The sequence below is a fragment of the Balaenoptera ricei genome, chromosome 2 (assembly GCF_028023285.1).
Source record: "Balaenoptera ricei isolate mBalRic1 chromosome 2, mBalRic1.hap2, whole genome shotgun sequence".
Classification (NCBI taxonomy): domain Eukaryota; kingdom Metazoa; phylum Chordata; class Mammalia; order Artiodactyla; family Balaenopteridae; genus Balaenoptera; species Balaenoptera ricei.
The window spans coordinates 121,200,372-121,213,338 of NC_082640.1; the positions used below are offsets into that span (position 1 = coordinate 121,200,372).

The 12,967-nt window shown below is 36.0% G+C and overlaps 1 protein-coding gene and 1 long non-coding RNA gene across 6 annotated transcripts in view; one reads left to right on the forward strand and one right to left on the reverse strand.

The window, feature by feature from the left end:
* Nucleotides 1-12,967, forward strand: part of LOC132359655 (uncharacterized) — a 134,393-nt gene that overhangs the window by 114,789 nt on the left and 6,637 nt on the right. The window lies entirely within an intron of this gene.
* HEATR5A (HEAT repeat containing 5A) overlaps nucleotides 1-12,967 on the reverse strand; it is a 113,960-nt gene that overhangs the window by 69,247 nt on the left and 31,746 nt on the right. For 4 of the 5 annotated variants that reach the window (XM_059914042.1, XM_059914039.1, XM_059914040.1 and 1 more), the window contains exons 7-11: nucleotides 10,345-10,505; nucleotides 8,646-8,901; nucleotides 7,872-8,027; nucleotides 6,188-6,438; nucleotides 3,703-3,814 (exon numbers count right to left, since the gene is read on the reverse strand). In XM_059914042.1, coding sequence (XP_059770025.1) covers nucleotides 3,703-3,814; nucleotides 6,188-6,438; nucleotides 7,872-8,027; nucleotides 8,646-8,901; nucleotides 10,345-10,505 — 936 coding nt within the window. The remainder of the gene's footprint in view (nucleotides 1-3,702; nucleotides 3,815-6,187; nucleotides 6,439-7,871; nucleotides 8,028-8,645; nucleotides 8,902-10,344; nucleotides 10,506-12,967) is intronic. The other variant, XM_059914041.1, reaches the window with a different exon arrangement.

The window sequence follows — 12,967 nt, forward strand, 5'->3', positions numbered from 1 at the left end:
TAATCTTTTGGTGCCTCAATTTCCTACCTATAAATGGGGATAACAACAGTATTTACCTCATGTGACAGTTTCTGAGGCTTATATGAGTTTATATAAAACAGTGCTCCATCCATGATAAGCATTTATATATCTGACATTATGTAGTTATCATTCAAAACTTGTCTTATTTGCATATGAAGAGGTGAGAGCATAATGGCAAAATGAAAGGACAATAGCAAGCCAATCATTTTTTTTAAGCATGCAATTTAGTACATTAGCAAAATAATTTCTTCATTTTTCTCCTGACTTGCTTTTTAGGAAGAGGCCCTAGGCTAATCCCTACAGCAAAATAAACCTAATTCACTCCTTGCTCACTACTTTCTTTGATGAAGTAGTACTAAAAACATCCTAGAATTGGGATAAAATAAGGAAACTGGAGTAAGGCAATTAAGAATAAGTGACTGTAAGAGGTTTCACATGCACACACAGGCATACTCATATAATGGGCTGTGGGAATAGAGAAAATTCTGAATGCAAAATTTAGTCAGATACCAAAAAACAAAGTAAGTATGAAGTCACTGGGAATACCCACAGTTGACAAAAGTTCCATAAATATTTGCCATTGTACCCTTAAGATACCTCTCTAACTCAGGAGTGAACAGTGTAGCATCACTTCCCAGAGAGGTAACAAGATAATTTATTTCAGAAACATATGTAAACTAAGCTACTAAAAATGTTTGTAGTAATTACAAAGTTAAAAAAATAAACAAGAGTAAGTTCATTAACGCCAAGAATAATGTTGGATCTAACAAAAACCAAACACACATTGTAGATACCTGCCTGTGAATCAAAGGTGTTGTATGTGGCATCAGATAAATTGGGAAGTATAGCAAAAAAGGGTTAAAAATGTTGGAGTTCACATTTGAGGAATGGACTTAAATGTGGTCTATATGAGTTTACATTAGTTCAGAACAGTGAATTTGTTAAAAATAATAATAAAAATTGTAAATGGTGAAGGAAATGCTGAAAATGCAAAACAGGTGTTAAAACTGCCAGGCAAAAATTAATAAAGCACTCAGACCGTCATCTAAATTCCAGTTCCCACAAAATATAATCAGAGCTCCTTGGAGAAATGACTGGTTGCAAGCTGAGGCAGAAATTATTATTTTTTTAAAAATACATATACGTAACTTTAATCACAGTTAAATATATACAACTATGCCAATCTCCTACATGCCTTCTGACCCGGGTCCTCTCTGATCTCCTCTCCCTAACATCCCACTCCGTGGAAGTAAGTCATTTCTAGAATTTTGTATCTAACTGCCCCTCATTATAAGGCAGAAATTATGATGTAAAAGCTGGGACATCTTGTCATGCCAAAAATAAAGACGTTATCAAAGAACACTAGGTTCATATGAACCAACTACTAGGGGCTCCCAATGACTAAAGATGAAACAATTTGAAGATCAAAGAATAATGACTGCAATGTTGTTGGTGGGAATGTAAATTGATACAGCCACTATGGAGAACAGTATGGCGGGTCCTTAAAAAACTAAAGATAGAACTACCATACGACCCAGCAATCCCACTACTGGGCATATACCCTGAGAAGACCATAATTCAAAAAGAGTCATGTACCACAGTGTTCATTGCAGCACTATTTACAATAGCCAGGACATGGAAACAACCTAAGTGTCCATCGACAGATGAATGGATAAAGAAGATGTGGCACATATACAAAATGGAATATTACTCAGCCATAAAAAGAAACGAAATTGAGTTATTTGTAGTGAGGTGGATGGACCTAGGGTCTGTCATACAGAGTGAAGTAAGTCAGAAAGAGAAAGTATGCTAACATAGGGGCAGGACAGGAATAAAGATGCAGACATAGAGAATGGACTTGAGGACACGGGGAGGGGGAAGGGTAAGCTGGGACGAAGTGAGAGAGTAGCACTGACATATATACACTACCAAATGTAAAATAGATAGCTAGTGGGAAGCAGCCGGATAGCACAGGGAGATCAGCTCCATGCTCTGTGACCACCTAGAGGGGTGGGATAGGGAGGGTGGGAGGGAGACGCAAGAGGGAAGGGACATGGGGATATATACGTATAGCTGATTCACTTTGTTATACAGCAGAAACTAACATAACATTGTAAAGCAATTATACTCCAATAAAGATGTTAAAAAAAAGTATTCAATTGAAACATATAAACATATAAAAATCTATGTGTTTATAAAGATATCTAAAAGCAAAACCTCACTGATACCCTTTGAAAATTACTAGCAACCAGTAACACATTCTAAAAATTGATAATAAAGTGAAAGAATAATGCATTAAGAAAAAAAAGCCCAAGAAAACAGCAACTAAATAAAACATCAACTTAATTTTTATTCCTTTTTGGTATGTTGAATATGAGTGTGCATTAAAACATGATATACTAATCTCTTTTATAAAGGAGAAAGGATCTCTTGTAGTCTTCTTCCAATGGGATTACCCTGTTTTGAAAGCTTTTGTTCATTAAAATATTGCCATTTATTAAGTAGTTTATCTTCCCCTTTAATTAACCAAGAATATCAATACAGCAGGCATGAAACACCTAGGCAAAAGCAAATAAAATCTTGACCACATTATTCCCATCACATTGTGAAATCATGATCTATGCCAGGGGCCAACAAACATTTTCTATTAAGGCCCAGGCAGTAAACATTTTTGGCTTTCAAAGCCATACTGTCTCTACTGCAATTACTCAATTCTGCCACTGCAGTGCCTAAAAGCTATAGACAATATGTAAACAAATGATTATAGTGTGCTCTAATAAAAAGTTTATTTATGCACACTGAAAACTGACTTTCATATATTTCTCATATATCACAAAATATCCTTTTTGTTTTTAAACCATTAAAAACATAAAAACCATTCTTAGCTCACAGGCTGTATAAAATAGGTGGCAAGCCAGATATGGCCCATAGGTTGAACTCGGATCTAGTCCAATAAATCTCTTTAATCATCTCAAAAACATTACTTAAAGTGGCTCTTCATTTATGATTGTTTATTTTAATTAAGCTCCTTTTAGATCAAATTACTTCAGAGGTATCAAAATGATTTATTGGTCAAATCCATCTAGTTTTATATCCTAGCAGTAAACCACACAACTATACAAAGAGACTTAAAGTATAGCTTTAATAAAGTAATAAAACAGAGTTTTAAAGTTACAGGATGTAAATATAATAGTCATGATCATAAAATAATTACTGATTTTTAATAAATATAATTTAAACGTGCCTTATCCCCGTCAATGTAACTACTTTATTAGTGTCACCAATTCTCAGAACAATCACAGAATTGGATTCATGGGCTATCACATGTTCTCTTGCCTATCCTTATATTGTAGAAAATTTTTTTTCTGAAGATAGATGTGAATGATTTTGGGAAAAGCCAGACTCATTCAGAGTTAAGCGTGAAAGTTGATCAAATTGGCTTATCCTACTTAAGGCTCATAAATTGGTCTTGAAGAGAATTTCAAGTAAGGACATCTGAAAACATTCTGAGGACTGGAGTAAATAAGTATATGGCTTCCTAAGGTGACTGCTAGGAGAAAAACGTTTATGTGGATATTTAAATTCTGGTATATATTAAGTTAGTCTTGTCAAATCATAGAGTATTTACGCTCAGAAAACACCAAGCAGTCTGTAGTTATGTAAACCCTCCACAAGACTTACCTAAGGTCATCAGGGCAGCAATCAACAACCATCCAGCTTGTGTGCGCTGAGCTGAAAGGCGACTGTTTTGAGCAGCAGAACATAGCAAATCCTCTGCTAATGTCATAATAATCTATTGACATATAGAAGAACAAGGTAAAAGAAAAAAAAAGTATATCAGTTTATAGGTTACTGGACAAATGACAGCAACTAATTATAACAATCTCTTGAAAAATTAACTCTTACACATAATAAATGTCCATGATAAAAGATTGTCATTCATGTAGACTATAGCATAGGACAATGTCGTACATGAAACTAAAAAAAGTAACTTTTCAAGGATAAATTATAGGTTGTATAATAGATATACAATAGGTATATTAGGTTGTACACAGCAACCCTATAATTCTTTGTGGAGTATATGTGACGACACTGTACAACCGTTCAAGTTTCGCTGTATAAAATTTGAACTTACTTTTAGTTTTAAGCCACCATCTTCATAGATCTGTAATTACCAGAGGAAGTTTCATTACAGGACTCCCTCCTTTTAAAATTGTGCATACTACTTTGATACCTGAGTGGCTGATAATAGTCTCTCCTGAGGCAATATACTATATAACCACAGTTAAAAGTACTCAATAATCGCACAATGAAGTAGCTTCACAGTAAAGGGGGATTAATTAAAATGTTATATTTTAAAAGTCTAAGAAATAGACAGTTCTAAAACAACACAGAGGAAAAACCAGATATTTCACCTTTATGGATAATGCATGCTTATAGAGTACAAATGCCAAAAGGCATCTAACATGTCTAAGAAAACATCTCTGTAACCAATCACCTCTAGAAGAGGAGCAAATATTGTGAGTTGGCACATATCTTTTCTAAAGAGGAAGGCTAGCATATTTTTAAACAACCAACCAACTTACTACTAACTTAGGACTACTTGCAGCCTCTACTTGACAAAACAAACCAAGCCTGTCTGCCTAAATTAGTAAGATCTGAGGACATTAAATTTAATTAATACACGCAATGGCAATTCTTTGATTAGCAAGATGTGATGTGTTAGTTTAGAATATAACTAAAATAATAAATTTAACTGAATAACATCACCTCCCGAAGTTGCCGATCACCTTATTCCAAAGGAACTGGCAATATTCAAGATAATTTAAGAATTTTTGAAGTAACAGTGTATTTGTCTGCAAAGCCTAAACTGCAGAGAATATACCATAATATTCATTAATAATGACGTAGGGGGACAAGAAAAAAGAAAGGAACAATGGTGATTTTTAAAAAAATTCTTATGTGTGTGAGGCCCAGATTATGAGGGCTTTTCACTGTCAAACAATATTCTCTGACAACTGACAATTCCTATTCAAAAGGAAACAAAATTCCCACACCACACTTTGCCTATTTTGTGTTTTATATTTGATTTACAAAATTTCTTTAGTTCTCTTTACAATTCTTTGTACATTAAAACTGGGTTATTTATTTTCTAGGTTCTGTATCGTTTATCTTTCTGAAAGTGCCACACTCAAAAGCTATTATTTTTCAGTAGCAAAGCAATTTGTCATCATCATGAGCTCGTCACGTTTTATATATTTACTATGTTTCTATCCATTGTTATCATTATTTTTTTGGATGCACACATTATCCCATCTTTGGTTGGGGGAGAGTCTAAAGTTACCTCCTGCATCCTTTTAAAATGAACACAGTCTCTGATGACTTCCTTGCTTTCCGGCATGACAAGATATTCCAGGCTTACACTGTGCATTTCCTGCCCCGGATCTAGGACCAGCCATTCCTCCAAGGGGCCTTAATTCCTTTTTGGTTGGAAATGGTATTTAGGGCCATAATCTGGGCACTAGGGGTGTTCCCTGCTACTGGGTTGTCATTGCTTTTATGTCTGGACAGAGTGAAAGGAAATTAAAAGCTCATACTAATATTTTCAATTTAAATTTAACGTATGGGCCTTTTACTTAATTTTCTTGATTCTACAACGGTAGCTTTTTTTTTTTATATGGAAAATCCTGGTTCCTAAGAACATTCATTATCTACTTCATCTTACTAGGTATATAAACTAATTCCAGAATAATACCACCAAGAATACCACTAACTATAAAATTATTAAATGAAGTTTAAGATGTCTTTTGAAGCTCTCTTTGTCCTTTACAATGCAATTTTAAAATGTACTTCTATGGTAGAGCTGACTATATGGAAGAAAAAAAAAAAAAAGGCTTCAGGAACAAAATCTGTTACTAACCGGAGATATTCCTAACAAAAAGCAGAGAAAGCAACTCCTCTTTAAGTGTAGATACGAAATTTTTAACCATCCCTTCGTTTTTCACAGTAATTACGTTGATGATACTTAGCACTTAAGTAGTAGTATAGCTGACAGCTCAGAAATTTGTCCTGCATGGTTCTTTACTGGGTGACGCACAAGAAGACAATGATGTTTTTAAGAACAACTTGAAATGTCACTCTCATACGCGAAGAATGAAATCATTACCTTGCCCTTTCCGTGAGGAATTCCTAAAGGACAATGTTTCACTGCTCCCAGCAGAGCTGCCACTGCAAAACTAAAGCCAGTCACTGCTTCAGGTGAAGACTTAAGCACAGTAAGCCTTTCAAGGCAACGGTCTAAGAGAGGCGTTAGGTAGGCAGGTAGCGCCACAGCAATGCAGTGTAGACACCAGGCAGCTGCTAGTCGAACAGAAATGCTGGGATGAAGAGTAACTGAAGTGACATTGTCAAGGATACCTGGAAGGACAGAATAAACAAATGACGACTCAGCTGCACAGATGAAACTCAGTCATCAAACAGTCAACAGAGTAAGCAACCACATGGATACGAAATACATTATCGTTATCAAGAGCCAAATCAGAATTTAAAAAATTAAGTGATACACAATTATAAATAATTTTTTTGTACCCAAGAGTTACTTCTACCAATATAGCTCATGGAAATTGGCTTAAATTAAGTCAGGAGACAAAGGAAATTTTTATTTCCTAAATAAGCCAATGTTCTGCTTACTTTATCTTGAGATCATTAATTTGGTACTAGGAATTAAAAATTATCAATACATAACAAAAACATCTTGAGAAGAAATGTCACATCTTGATTCATCCTCCTTTTCTTTTAAATCCTTTCTGGCACATTTCTCTACATAATCAGTATTCTCCCCATGTACCATATTTCTCTTAACCTGAGAACAAAATGTTGAAGAAAATCAAGGCTTCACTAGGTCCCCAGTGGGCTACTAAGCCACTATGCAGACAGTGAAGTGCCACTACCAGTAAGAAAAAAAAGTCTACATTTGCTATAATTCAACATATACCTTCATCAAAACATGTTAACAGTTCATGTCGACTGCTACTTAAACAATATATGCCCTAGGATAAATAGCTTACAAACCAAATATAATGTAAGCTTCAGTCAGCAGGAATTGTGTAGCACAAAGGACAAAAGCCATTAAAGATGATTTTAAAAAGTAATTAAATAAGCCAGTCACAAAAGGCCACATGCTGTATGGATTCCATTTATATTAAATCTTGTCCAGAATAGGCAAATTCATAGAGACAGAAAATAGATTAGTGGTTATCAGGGCTGGGGGGAGGGGAAATGGGAAATGACTGCTAATGGGTGTAGGACTTCTTGGGGTGATGAAAACATTCTGCAATCAGATAGTGGTAGAGTTTGCACAACTCTGTGAGTACACAAAAACCACTGAATTGTATATTTTTAAAGGGTGAACTTTATGGTATGTGAATTATCTCTCAAAGTGATTAAATAATTTTCAAAGAGAGAAAGAAAAGAGAATGCCTGAAAAGACCTTTAAGGAAGTAAATTACTTGTACCATACAGAAGCTAATACTTTCACTGCAGATGAGAGATACGAGTTCAGGTTTACTTCTCCATTTTTCCGTGTTATCTTAAATATCTCCAGAAAGGGGATTGGAGATAGAGACCTAGAGAACAATCTTTAGTTACAAAAGCAAAGGCAAAAAAACAAAAACAAAAAAACATACTTTTAAAAATCTTGATTGTATCTATTTCATAAAACAACTCTTAATAAATCTATAGTGGAATCTATAATAAATGAGCTATATGAGGGAGCTTTTCTTCCTTGGAGAAAAGTTGCCTAAAGTAAAAGTGAAAACAAAGTATTCAGACTAGTCACAGACAATAGATACCTGCACTTGAATCCTGTAGCAAAGGTGCAGCTGTGGTGCCGAGACTGTGTATGAGATTTCCAAGTTCTTGTAAAGCACACACCAACATATGCTGGCTGGCTGCTACATCTGCGGAGCCAAGCCGGGTTTCCAAATTACCGTCACTCATTACAGCGTCTGACAGAAGCATAAGAATTAACTAGGCATCACTGTTTTATTAAAATTGATTACAGAGGGTAGGTATTAGGAGCAGAAACCTATGAAGGTAAAAATTAATACCTCCGCTTGATATATGTGAAACCCTTGAGGCAGTAACTAAAATACTAAAATGGGGACTTGCATCTATAGAGAAAGAATTAAACTAACATAACCAATTTAGTTCAAGCAACCTGATCACAGATGCCTTATTACTCTTTTAGCAAGTGGCACTGAAAGGGAGAACTCCAATTTTATCATTACTCAAGATAAGCAGAGTAGACTCAGGACAGTACAAGAACTGAGATGAACTAATTGTTTCAAAGACAATGTATCTTAACTTCTATAGGAAGATTATGAATTCTGAGGAACTACTATCCACCAGCCTTTAAGATCAGTACATACATATATAATAGTCCTTATCAAGTTAGATAACTTATGTATCATCTATATATATATAGACTGCTTTACTCTGAAACAACTGACCTGTATTATAAAAGTGTTTTTTGGGTATTAATATTAATTATATACCAGTCCAGCTTTTCCAAAAGGACAATCCCTTTAGCACTGTTAAAACAGACTGTCTTAGAAGATCCATACCCATAACTTTCTTTAACTTCCAGATAGCCTGGCAAATATCCTTGGCAGCAGCAATTTGAGCCTTTTCTCCAAGAAGGCCTCCAACAGTAGCTCGAAGGATAAATGAAACACAACGGCGACTGCAGACAGCGTCAATCTGAGTTTGGGTGGCCTTAGGGTGTGACTGTGAAACCAGGCTTAGGGTATGAGAAAGAAAGGCAGCAAAATTTTTCTCTAGCCATGCTCCTCCTAGTGTTGAAACAAACACCACGTAAGCCTAAAAAAGAAAGGAGTTTTATCTTCAAAGTGAAATAATTTCAGTTCTATATTAATGTTTTCTCTTCCGTGAAATATGCAGAATTTATTAACATTTCTTTTTAGTCTTTCCTCATTTATATAGCCACTTTAGCTATATAAATGTAGTACTATTTTTTTGTTTGTTAAGCCAAAATTGAAGTACGCAGTCTTTCAACTGAGATTTCACTTATGGTGCCTGTTTTATTTTGGTCAGACTACAGAGTTTCAGGATAGCCAGGATAGCTAGCTAATAAGTAAAATGTGCCTGTGACTTCTCCAAACAAAGCATTCAAACTCTTTAACATTCTGTGGTTTTTTTTTTTTTCTTCAATTTTTTTGGCCACACGCTGAGCAGCATGTGGGATCTTAGTTCCCCAAACAGGGATCGAACCCATGCCCCCTACAGTGGAAGCCCGGAGTCTTAACCACTGGACCACCAGGGAAGTCCCTAAGGTCTTTAACATTCTGAACAAGAAAACCCAAATCAAACATATGAACACAGTGTAAGAATGAACTATGGTCTAATACCATAATTAGACCATAACTATGGTCTAATTCCCATAATTCTAAGGGAATTCAGTTCTAGAAACCAGAAAAGAAAGTTTATGGTGACGAATCACTGCTCTTTATTTTCATGAGTGTTAATGGTTTGGCTTGCTCCAGCGATACAGACAGTAGTTTTCTTATGTAATCTGTTTTTTAAAAATACACAGTTTACAATTATACTGGGACGTCTTATATTTTCATGAAATCTAATATCATACAGTATAAAATAATGAGGATAGATATGTGAATTTAAAAAAATACATGTTTGCTTTGAACCATAATGGCATTTAGAAAACAAGATAGTTCAAGGAAAGAATGCAAAGACCTCTATATTGCCTTATTCTAAGACCCTCTTCCCAGGGTTTAGCTTTTTAAGTTTTGTTTAGGACCAAGAATTTAAGTACTTAAGTAGATTACATGCTGTAATGTTTATTTTGAAGTAGAAACCATATAAAACAGAAATATAATATTGCCCATGCCAAATATTATGTACCTAAAAGCTTAAATCTGAACTGTATAAGCACACATAAACACAATGGAAAACATGTTAAACCACAAGACACATGGAAGCCCAAGGCCTAGAAACAAACAAAAAAATGTTGTTTATGTTTCAAAGGAAATAAACAATAGTCTCCCATCATTACGAACTGAAAACACATTGCGGGTAATAGCCTTTTTAGTTGGCTTTGTACAAATAAGGTTCTCTTACTTGTAATCTAGTTTTTTATAAAGCGTCTTGGCCTCACCCCATCTATTTATAAACATGAGAGCATAAGTGATGACCTTGCACAGCATCACTTCCACCTGGAGTCAGATACTAAAACTTTCACTATAGGCCAGTGAGAATTACATTTAGATACTGATTTGTGATTCTAACCTGAGTAACTCCAACTCGGACATCCCTACTGACTGAACTGGTTCCTTTCAGCATATCTCCACTGGCTCGAAGAAATCCTGAACTCCCACGTAGAAACCCTGTTCCTAGTAATTCCAGAACTTCCTCCAGAGATACTCTGCGAACACTTTGACGTGAGGCTGCTATAACAAAGAACAAAACAAAACATGTGATTCTATTTTACAGACTAAATTTTAATGCATGATCTTGGTTTGCATGATCTTGAACAGTATGTTAACAGAAACAAAAATAAACTAAAAATCCAAACAAAAGGCAAAATTTACAGGACATTACACACACTAAAACATAGTCACACAAGGGTTCAGAGGTCAAATCATAATGGACTCTGATGTATCATGTCAATGACATCTTAAAGTCTATGCCACTTTGAGATTATGACCTACTGCTCTCTTGTCCTCAAGTTAAACAAGAGAAAACATAAATGAACGGCTCTAGTTCTCCATGAGTGAAAATGCTATACAACACTTTGAAAATCCTTTTGAAATACTAAAAAGGCCAAAATCATAATTTTATCTTTCTAAATGCTCTACAACTCTTAATGAAACTTACATAAAGTAACCACCATGGCCTGTTCTTTAAAAATTCTCAACTGCAAGTACAACTTTTGTTATATCCTCAGTCTCTGAAGAAACAAAGCTAAATATTACTAAAACTGCCCGGTCAACCCTTAGGCTGCAATAATTAAGAGCTTAGTTAGGCAGAATGTTTTAAATTTGTCTTCAGTTTGACACAGTTGAGTTTCTCCCTGTGAATATCTAGGGAATAATATCTCCTTTAAAAAAAGAACCCATTTTCACCCTTTCATTCTTCTGAAAAATGATGGTCACAAGCTCTGATCCTCATTATTGACTTAAGTCATAAATAGTGGAAAAATAACCTTCTGTTAATCCAAGTCATGAACAAAAAATATACTCCTCAGCCTGAAGATGAAACAGATGAAAATCTATATTGGCACATGGAAGAGAAACATAGTGAACAGTACAAAAATCCATGCTCTTGCGGATCATAGATTCTAAAAAGGAGAGACAACAATAAACATAACAAAGGACTAAGTATATAGTATGTTAGACAGTGATTAAAAGCCATGCAAAAAATAAAGCAGGTATCTTTTATGTGTAGTGAGTTCAGTGGAGGGCTCTGGTAGGAGACGGACCAGAGTGTAAGGATGGCGCAAGAGCAGAAGATATAGGACCTTGTCAATCATTATAATAAGGAGGTGAGTAAAGTGAGGTGCCAGTGGAGAACCTTGAGCAAAGGAGTGATATAATCTGTCACTGTGCTTCTGTGCTGAGAGAAGACTGTAGAGGGGCAAAGGTAGAAGTAGAGAAAACCATTAGGAGCAATTTAGTGATTCAAGCAAGAGGTGATGGTGGCTTAGATCAAGGTAGATACGATAGGAATCGAGGTATACATACTTACATATTTTTTAAATTTTTTACTAGAAAAAATTTCAAAATTACAAAAAAGCTGCAAGAATAGTAAAATAAACTCCCATGTACCCTTCACCTAGACTCCATATCTTCCTTATCACTTTCTCATTTTTGAAGAGTACATATATGGCTAGTTGTAGCTATAGAAAAGCCCTCACTTTGAGTTTTTCCTCAAGAGAACTACATCAAGTAATGCTGCAAGCCTTCTCAATGCATAACGTCAAAAAGAAATGTCAGGCTTGGTGTCAATCTGTCCCTACATTGGCAATATTATCTTTGAACACGTGAATAAGGTGTCTGCCAGTCTTGTCCACTGTAAAATATCATTCTTCCATTTGTAATCACTATGCCACCTCTGTGGTGATACTTTTTTTTTTTTAAATAAATTTATTTATTTATTTATTTTGGCTGCGTTGGGTCTTCGTTGCTGCGCGCGGGCTTTCTCTAGTTGCAGCGAGCGGGGGCTACTCTTCCTTGTGGTGCGTGGGCTTCTCATTGTGGTGGCTTCTCCTGTTGTGGAGCACGGGCTCTAGGCACGCGGGCTTCAGTAGTTGTGGCACGCGGGCTCAGTAGTTGTGGCTCGCAGACTCTAGAGCACAGGGTCAGTAGTTGTGGCGCACAGGCTTAGTTGCTCTGTGGCATGTGGGATCTTCCCGGACCAGGGCTTGAACCCATGTCCCCTGCATTGGCAGGCAGATTCTTAACCACTGCACCACCAGGGAAGCCCTCCTTTTTTATTTAACAGGTTATAATCCATTTCTATCATTATTAATTCTAATACTGTCCTGGATTTGACCAGCTTTTCTTCAGAAAGCTGGCCAGTGGAAGCTCCTCACTTCCTGGCGCAACAAGACGCTCCAGGTTCATCCTCAGACTTTCCTTGCCCCGACCCCATGAGCCACTTCTCCAAGGAGTCCCAACTGTAGATATGTTTTAATGTTGTTAGGTAGAATAGTTACTGAGTGTGAGAGAGAAGATTCAAGGGTGACTTTACAAACTGCGGTTTGAACAACTGCAGGGACAGAGCTGTCATCAACTTAGATTAGCAAGACTGCGACTGCAAGGAGAGCAGGTATGTGTACATGGCGGGAGGGGAGATCAAGCATTCACTTAGGACAAGTTAATTTGAAACATCAAATAGACATCCAAACAGA